This window comes from Aspergillus thermomutatus (genome assembly GCF_002237265.1).
Source record: "Aspergillus thermomutatus strain HMR AF 39 chromosome Unknown NODE_182, whole genome shotgun sequence".
Lineage (NCBI taxonomy): Eukaryota > Fungi > Ascomycota > Eurotiomycetes > Eurotiales > Aspergillaceae > Aspergillus > Aspergillus thermomutatus.
Window position 1 is genome coordinate 52,490 of NW_020798231.1, and position 9,387 is coordinate 61,876.

At 54.5% G+C, this 9,387-nt stretch overlaps 3 protein-coding genes across 3 annotated transcripts; 2 read left to right on the forward strand and 1 right to left on the reverse strand.

The window, feature by feature from the left end:
• Positions 1-156: 156 nt before the first annotated feature.
• Positions 157-3,332, reverse strand: CDV56_105941 (putative serine/threonine protein kinase; the record flags this gene model as incomplete). Its single annotated transcript, XM_026759560.1, has 3 exons — positions 157-2,211; positions 2,271-2,368; positions 2,426-3,332. The coding sequence occupies 3 exons, from the start codon at positions 3,330-3,332 to the stop codon at positions 157-159; spliced, it is 3,060 nt and encodes a 1,019-aa protein (XP_026612240.1).
• A 2,042-nt stretch (positions 3,333-5,374) lies between these two features.
• Positions 5,375-7,639, forward strand: CDV56_106283 (uncharacterized protein; the record flags this gene model as incomplete). The annotated part of the gene is made up of 1 exon (XM_026759902.1): positions 5,375-7,639. One exon carries the CDS (start codon positions 5,375-5,377, stop codon positions 7,637-7,639), a length of 2,265 nt encoding a protein of 754 aa, XP_026612241.1.
• Positions 7,640-8,250: 611 nt separating this feature from the next.
• On the forward strand, positions 8,251-9,358 carry CDV56_106467 (uncharacterized protein; the record flags this gene model as incomplete). The annotated part of the gene is made up of 2 exons (XM_026760086.1): positions 8,251-8,607; positions 8,660-9,358. Coding segments are annotated over 2 exons (1,056 nt in total), but the record flags the coding sequence as incomplete, so codon positions are not given.
• Between the last annotated feature and the right edge of the window lie 29 nt (positions 9,359-9,387).

Sequence of the window (9,387 nt, forward strand, 5' to 3'; positions counted from 1 at the left end):
GTAATTCACACTAGTACTCAAGGGAGAAAGCTACAGAGACAAATGACAAGCTAATTAGGTCTGAGGCTCTAGGCTCTAGGCTCTGAGTATGTTCATTGTTAAATCAATATGTATATATGATATTAATTAGGCCAAACGTCTATCGCACACTTGTAATTACACCTCCTTGGTCCGCAGACCAGCAAACTTTGGTATCTCAATCTCCGTTTCCACCATCTCCAGTCCAGACAGACTGGGAAACCGTCGGCTAAAGCTGGCCTCCCAGTCATCGCCCGGGCTGGTTGGTGTCGCCTGCGCGGTCGGGCTGCGGTCATCGCCCGAGGGCCGGCCCATGTCCGGCCCACCCACACGAAGGCCTTTCGGCTTGGGAGGTGCCATCGGCCGGGATCCCGTGCGGTGCGCAGAGGCTGAGGAATACCCCGTCGGTGCTGTCTCCTGCCTGGAAGCGCTCGCGGGTCTTTCCCAGCTAGCTTTCCCAGACTGTTGTTCTGGAGCCGAACCGTATGTGGCTCCGGCGCCCCGGGTGCCCGGCCGCGACTCCGGTCGGCCCTCCGTCTGCTTCGCCTGCAAAGCAGCACTCGACTCGTCGGTGTACCGCCCGTATCCCGTCGCCGTCTTCTGAGGCGGAGGCTTGTTGCTCTGTCCGAGCAGTGACTGCACCCTGCTCTGGATCGCCGACGACCGGGACCCGTCCGTTCCCACTCTGGACCCTCCCTCGCCCCGTTCCGCAACCCGGCGGCGATACTCGGCCGCTGCCGCCGCCACTCGCTTCTCCTCCTGCGAAAGCCGCCGGCGCTCGAGCTCGCGCCGCATCTCCGGCGATATATCCTCGTTGCTCTCGTCGCCACTCAAGTCAGCCGTATATTCGGGCACTTCCGATGTTGTCACGGAAGGGAATGGCTTCGCGGCTTCCTCTGCGGCGGGAGACGGCGATTTGTCCGGGTTGCTCTGTTCGAAGCGGCGGAAAGCGTCGCCGAATCGACCGGCAAATAACGTCTTGGTGCCGGAAAGGGACAGCGTGGAAAGACTCGTGCGCTTGCTGTGCTTGTGGCTGCCGCTGTACCGCTTCTCCCGCTTCCGGTTGAGTTCCTCTTCCCTGGCACGCAAGAAGTCAACGTCCGAGGAGATATTGGCCCGGTCGGGCATGTCCATCTCGGTGCGCGCGTGCTGCAGCGGCGCGCCGCCTTCGTACATCGGTCTGCTCAAGTCCAGAGACGACCGAGCGCTCTCGGACCCTCGCGAGAACTCGAGCCTCGACCCGGTATGGACAGAGACCGGGCGCGCCTTGCCGTTGGCGGACTTGGACCGGCCCACCGGACCATCAAGGTCCAAATTCGACGGTCGCACCCCATCCAACGAGGGCCGCGACGACGCGGATGACAGCGTGGGCAACTTGTCGAAAGAGGCCTTGGAGTTTGGCTCCAGTCTCGTCGATGAAGTTGGAGGCGAGGGCGCCTTGTTGGGTCTCACGGACTTCTGATCCGCCTCTGCCAACCAAGACGGATTGGACGGCTGGCGGTGATGATCGGACGAAGGAAACCTGTGAATAGTACGGCTGGATGGCTTTGTCTCTGTAAAACCTGGCGTGGGTGGAGGCGATGTCATTGTCCCAGTCGACACCATGGCGGGTCTCTGGGGAACAGGTTGGTACAGTGGAGCCTGCTGCGACGGTTGCTCTTGAACATGTCGCGGTGGCTCGACAGACTTTGTCTCCACGGAGGATGTCTGAGGTCGCTGGTTGATTGATCGTTCTTCATTCGGAGGCGAGGGCCGCTTCGCAAATGCGTCGTCCGCAAGAGCATTCGTTAGTCTCCGCGCAAGATCTTCATCTTCCGACTTCTTCTCTGCGACAGTCGGCTCAAAGTCAAATTTGTCCTTTTCCTCATTCAAAATCTGGAACTGGTCAAGCGACGGAAAGCGATTCGAAAACTCCTCGATGGAGTTTCGCGACTTGTGGCCGTTGCCGTCCAGAACGGCGAAGGGGTCTGTGGAAGAACTACCCCGGAAGGGAGACGGGCTTGGTTTCGCCGAGTTATGCTGAGAATGATCCGGTCTGGTCGGACGTCCTCGACGCATCGGCGCAATTTCGGGAATGATTTGGGTTTCCTGGATAGGTGGGGAGAACACCGCTCCCACTTGAGGTGCTTCCACCGGGGAGGGGGGAAGTTCCTGATAACGACGAGCTTCCGAAACAGAGCGATTGGCATATATCTAGCAGTGAAAAGAGATGAGATTTCCGGGAATTCCTTTTGTGAGAGCAAACTGCTTACATCGCGAATTGGGACTTCCTTTCCTTGCATGTTGCATACTTCGCGCACTACCTCATAGATGGTAGGGCGTTTCTGTGGATTTTCCTTCAACATCGACGCTAGTTCAGGTCAGTATTTGCGTAAATTAACGAATATCGAAGACGTAGCGATCTCACCGATGAGCGCTTTCAGACGATCCGAGAAGGGGGGATATGAATGAAACTTGTAGCTCGCATTCAAAATGGCCATTTGGCCAACCTCTTCGAACGGAGTAGTGTAATAGCACAGCTTGTATAACAGAACTCCTAGCGCCCATATATCACTCTTCTCGTCGATCGGCTGTTTGCGGTAGACATCAATCATCTCGGGGCTCCGATATTGCAGCGTTGTGTGTCGCTGAACATCATCCTCAATCAAACGACCTTCAGCAGCCGAAGTCGCAGCCGGGCGAGGTGGAGCCGCAGAGCCAAAGTCGCAGAGTTTATAGAGAGGGGCATTTCCCTGAAAGGAAATGAGGACGTTCTCGACCTTGAGATCGCGGTGCAGCAAAGGGGGCTTGAGATAGTGCATGCAGGCCACCCCCTCCGCCACATCCGAAAAGATCTTGATTATTTCCGGCTCTGTCAGCCGGTTCTGCAACCGTGTGTTCATAAAATCAATCAACCCTCCGCCGGAGCAAAACTCCATCAGCAAAAACACCTCGTACCCACCCCCTCTCAGCTGGGACGCATGGGAATCGATGTACTTGACGATGTGCCGGTGACCCTTGAGTTTCTTCATTGTCTCGACCTCCGTCCGCATATTGGCCAATGCAGCCTTATCGGGGACCGCAACCCGCTTCAAGACTGCCCGATCGGAGCCATCGACGGGCTGGGGGAGGCGCACGACGTAGACATGGGCAAAACCGCCCTCGGAGAGGTACTTCTCAACCACAACTCGATGGCTTCCGATCTGAACCTTGGTCCCCGGCAGGAAGGTGCCTGCTGGAGCAGTCACAGCCGCAACCGGGTTGAAGGTCTGGACAGGCCGGGGAGGAGCAGCGTGAGACTGGTAGGTTTGGGTAGGGGGATGGTAGGAGGACATGGTGGACTGTGAGCCCTCGGAAGGGCGAGTGTCGATACGGCCAAACTGCGTAATCTATAGTTGCTGCATATAGGAGGAGATGAGGACACAAGGAGACAAATAGACCTTGGTTCAGCGTGGAAACAGACCAATCTACAGAGAGGACAGTTGGCGGGGAGGCGGAGAAGCGATGTGAGGCGGTGATTTGAGGGGGCGGTACCTGACTACCCCGACTGAAAAAAGGGCAGTAAATCGATTAGGGGGTATGTAGTATAATAAGACAGACAGGAAGTGTATGATAGACAACAGAAGATGAAGATGCTGACAAGCAATCTTGATCTAGGACGTCGAGTGAACCTCGACTGACCAGCAGCAGCAGCAGTGCCAGTAAGTAACTACAGTACCTTACCCCGTAGTGGCAGCGGTGATGATGGTGGTGGATGAATCTAACTGCTTTGAGAGGTTGGTTGGCAGGCGGCTCTCATTTCCCCGACCGCCATATCCAGTTGAGGCATCTCCCTACCTGTTTCCAGCTGGAAGTTTCTCGTCTATCATGTAATTGAAGAGCCTTTGTGGTAATTGGATTTACTGACTGTGACTCGCATTCCTTATGATCATCAGGCACCATCGCAAGCTGATCATGGGATTTCCCCGGCCATCCTCCGACCAACCCCGATGATGCTGACTTGACCTTGACCATAGTCCACATTCACGTTCCTTGACTGATTGATGGTAGACCAGTTATCTGCCTACAGGATCCCAATAATGGCAAGCCAGGTTCTGTTCATGGCCGGACTCTCTGTCTCTATGTGATATATTCTCAAGATCACGTGCTCAACACATGTATGCAGGCATAAGATTATGTAAGGTGCCACTTATGCAGGAATCTATGCAGGAATCTACAACCAATCAACAACGAGTAAATGAAAGACGAACCATCACCAAATAGAGGAATATCAAAACAAACAAAGCCACCGTCTCTGATGACTGCCAAAGAATGCGCCTCGTCCGCCAACTGTCAGAGCTGGCACATTCTTCGGAAATATCCTGATGAAGCTTGATTGTAAAAGCCACTAAAGGCATGGAGTATACTTCCATGAGTTTATTTAGAGTTGAATATCGATCAAGAAATGATGAATGGCATTGTGGTACACTAACGGAGTGGTTACGTCTAGAATCTCAGACTGCGCACCGATGAAGAGACCTATCTATTATTCAGATTCAACCATTTGGAGCATCATTGTCTCATTCTCAGCTTCTTGGTGTATGCAGAGGGGAATTTCATGGAGGATTCGGTACCACTATCTTTTGCCTACGTTGGAGATTGTCGTGATCTATATATCGCAAGGATTATAGGTATACAAGGACTCCCCAGAAACGCCCGTGTGCCAGCAAATAGAACTCGAAACCAATCAATTAAAACGTAACCATTCTTCTCTCTGTTACACGAGTCCCTACAGTCCTTCGGATTCGACGAATTAATGAGCAATCTGCGCATTTGCCTGTTCGCCTGTCTGCCAGCCTTACGTAGTATCCATCTACTAATCCTTTGGCTGCCGCTGATCAATCACACGTTTCCATTGCCTCCTCGCCATTGCCGCCTGGCCTTTTCCCTCTCCATCCCACTTCCATCCTCACCCAGATCGTTTTAATAGTCTTCCATCTGTTGTTTTGGCGTAACATCGGAGCGCAAAAGCTGGCTTTTAGTTTATCATATTACATCATGTAAGTGGTGCTTTACTTTGCAATCGTGCCTACAATTCAGTCCAGTCCTGACACTGACAACGGCTCGCCCAGAACCAGATCAAAGCGCTGGAGGCCACAACGCCTCAGTGCCGTCTTAATGATTCTGAGAATATGAACAAAACGTCGATTACGTCTATGCCTCAAATCCTGCCACTTCTACGATAACACATTCAAAACCAAGCCCACTAAAGTGCTGAGAACGGGTCTTCTCATCAATCACGAGCGACAACGGCGTTCGGTATCCTAATCTCAGTCGCGGCAGTCAAAAGACTTGTTCAAGGGCCCAGCGCTGTAGTCAAGCAACATAAGAATTGACAATGGACGGCCCTCCGCCACCTCCGCCACCTCACGGTGAGAATCCGAACACAACTCACGGATTCAAGAAAGGCTCCGGTCTTCCGGAGGGAAACTATGATATCTTTATCATCCCACCTCATTCCTCGGGCTCCGGTTTTCTATACCTTCCCTCGCTACAAACTCACCGGAATAGCTTCCTGGCCGGCGCTGTGTCCGCGCTAGTGGTGGTTTACATCTGGCAGACACTGTCTCCCATTGTAAAGGCATGGTATCTTGCGACAGCCGCCAATGGTGGTGGAATGGGCATAGCGGTGCTAGCGGCCGTGGTTGGCATTGCGGGATGGGGGTTCGGTGCATATCAAGCACATGTAGCCGGTACAAAACGAGAGTCCGGCGGAAGCTCTCAATCCCGCCAGTCTGGGCCAGATGGCCCTGGGGGTCCTGGGGGATCTGGAGGAACTGGATTTGGAGGGCCTGGAGCTGCCGGCGGCGGCGGCTCTTACCATCAGTCCTCGGGTGCCGGCCCAGGCCCGGACTATACGAGAGGTCCCAATTTCGGTGGCCCCAATCCGGGGCCGCAAGGGACCTACGGCAGTGGCGGTAATTATGGAGCCGGCCCAGGTCCAGGAGGCCCGTATCCCGGGAATCAGTATGGTGCTGGCGCCGCGCCCCCGCCGCCGAATGCTGGGACCCCACCCCATACACCTCCTCCGAATGCCGACCCAGGCCCGGAGAAAGCAGAGCCGACTTCTGGCAGCAGCGAAAGCAAAAGTAAGAGCGGCGAAGATTGGGAACGAGCTCGTGAAGAAACGAGGCGAAAGGAGGAGCTCAGGCGCAAGATGGAAGAGTTCAAACGAAAAAGGGAAGCTGAAGCACGAGAAAAGCAGAAGCAGCGCGAACGCGAAGCCATGGAGAGGGAGCTTCGAGAGCGCAGAGAGCAGCTCGAGAGAGAGATGGCCGCTGCAAAGGAAAAAGCCGAAAGGGAGGCGAGGGAGCGAGCTGAAAGAGAGGCGGCAGAAGCTCGAGCAAAGATCGAGCGCGAACTTGCTGAAGCGAAAGCCAAGGCCGAGCGTGAAGCAGCCGAGGCCAGAGAAAGGGCCGAGAGAGAGGCTGCGGAAGCCAAGGCAAAGTCAGAGCGCGAAGCAGCTGAAGCTCGAGCCAGAGCTGAAAGACTTGCTGCTTTGGCCAAGGAAAGAGAGGCTAGAGCCAAAGCCAAAGCTGAGAAAGAGGCCGCAGAAGCAAAGGCCAAGGCCGAGAAAGAGGCCGCTGAGAAAGAGGCTGCCGCAAAGGCCGCTGCAAAAAGAGAGGCCGATGCCAAATTCGCCGCGCTCAAGGAAGCCGCTGCGAAGAAGTATGCTGAAAAGAAGGCCAAAGACGCCCAGGAAGCGGCCGCAAAGGAAGCGGCAGCTAAAGAGGCGGCGGCGTCGAAAGCAGCAAGCAACAAATCCACAACCGCGTCAACGGCTCCCAGGACCCCATCTCCAAAGAAGCCAGCGTATTCCAGCAGTGCCTGGACAGCAACGACTGCGGACCAGGATGATGCCTATTCCTTTCGGCCCTACGACCGACCCCGCCGACCGTATGCGGGTACATCGGGTTCCTCGGTCTATTCTGAATCCTCCTATGCCCCTTCGCAGTCGACAGCTCGAACGACTCCGCCACCGTCAACTCGAGGCGCCTACTCGACCAAAGATCCCGACAAGATTGTCATCCAAGGCGTTTATGCCTTCAACAACGCCTTCATGCGGAGTCCTGTGGCACAGTTGGTCTCTGGCCAAGGGATGGTGACAGATGGACTGGTGTTGCGCATCACTACCGAGGGACTCTTCATTGACGACGATATCCGAGGTGTACCTCAGCGCGAATGGGATGTCAAGGCATGGACCATGAAACTGGTGGAGGTGTGGTGTCCTCAGTACGGAGCGACGGCGCAAGGTCGTCCGAACCCTAAGCCCGCCAACGCGTTCTTTCGCCGGAGCACCAATGAACCAACCCCGGAAGAGTCGGACGCGAATCTCGTGAACTTTTTGAAAGTGTGCAAGAACAAGTGTCGACTGGCATCACCTGACACGGAGGAGCAACGAGGGCTGCATGTCCTCCGCGCCAGCATCCGCGACCAGGAAGGTCGCCGTTATGTCTTCGTTCTGCAGGAGACTGAAGGGTGGAAGGTTGCCGTGGGCCTGCAGCGTCTGCGCAAGGGCACGCAGGTCAGAGCACTGGGTGTGTTAGGCATGGCCGGAAATGAATGCCGGACGCTGCTGGGGAACCTTGGTTATGTTGCATAGTCTTTGGCTATTGAGCGATCTGTCTGTTGCGTTTTCATTTTCTTCTCTCCATCCACACATCAGCATTGCATATTTTGACTTTGCACTCATCGAGACGACAGCACATTCGTTATGAATACCCCGAGATTCCCCTGATGTTTTCTGGTTACAATCGAGTTGTATTGCTTTCTATTTCATAATGGCCTTGTTCGATGAGGTCTCCATTTCTCTGCATATAGTGTGTACATAATTGACCATCTGTGCATACAAAGTATCCGTTTATCTTCGTAAATAGTTGGTAGCGGGTGACGTTGCGACTGTCTGAGATGATGACGCATTCCACGTGCTCCTCAACCTTCAACCTCATCAGCTCCTACTTATCATCATAACCATCATCATCGCGTCGTATACAGCATCACAGCTTCATCATTTGACAGACCAAGCCGCTCGTCTTCCCATTTCATCATGTCGTAATCTACAGGTCTGTAGATTCGACCTTCAGGTCGCATGTTACCAACGCTCTTCTGCCAGTTTCATACCAGTTATCCGCTCTATTCTAACAATCCTCCAAATCATATACCTTGACACTCAATACTCTAGAAAGAATCAATTTTCTCAGTGAAAACGGTATGATGTCCGAGGTCGGTCCTTCAGACCAAAACCATGACTTTGCACCCACCTATGAAGCGGCAATGCTAGACGAGGATCAATCTCATAGCACAGCTCCTCTCTTACCAAAGCCTCATGAGTACGAAACTGCGCCAGCAGACGGGATGAAAGAGCTCGAAATGGGAGATGTCAAGGACCTCAGCCCAAGCCCCAGGCCAAGCTTGACCTTCGGGATCGAGGATGAATGGACCCCCAGGTTCAAGCGGACACATTCTCGATCCAGAAGCTTCAGACGGACCTGTCTGCTGTTCCTTCTCAAGGCTGTTCTGGCCGTTTGGTTCAGTGTAGTGCTTTATAAGGTCATTAGGTATTGTGCTCAGGTGAGTCACTGCGTGCATCCAGCCCACCCATAGACAGTACTAACTGCAGCAGTCGTCGAAATCCACCGGTGGTCTTCCAGACACCAGCCCCGGCAACGATGATACGTCCGCATCCAGGAACCGGAGAATGATCATCGACTCCGACTCCGGGAACATACGCGGCGTGTACCCCCTCTACGACTCGTTATCCCTCACAACAACAACCGGTAACATCACCGTAGCCATAGCCCCGCAACCGGCACACCCAGACCACCCATTTGAACCAGCGCGTCTGCATATCCGCTCCCTCTCAGGGACGGTCACGGTCTCATTCACCGCGCCAGAGGCAGCCATCCTCCCGGACCTAGAACTGGAGATGGAGCTGCACCCGGACTGTAATGCCTCACGTACCGACGAAAACAGGGATCTACCCGCACGCCCCTACGAGCTCGACATCCAGACGGAAACAGGCCCCATCGCGGGCCGGATGGTCTTTTCGCGCTCTGCGCGTCTCGTTTCGGGCAGTGGTGATATCACCGCTATGCTCATTCCGGTTATTCCTGATGGTCTTGGTGAGGATTGTACCGGGAAGATGGGGCGAAATGTGTCCATCATGACGGAGACTGAGTCCGGTGAGCAGCGGCTCCACGTTACCCAGCCTTTTGTCTTGGATTCCGAGGCAGAGGCCAATTATCGTGTGTCGGGGAGCCATATTGCGGGGAATGGGGCGATGGAGGTTGCCTATCCGGCTGCTTGGGCTGGGAATGTGCATGTGCGTACCGAGGGTGGGGGCGTAAGGCT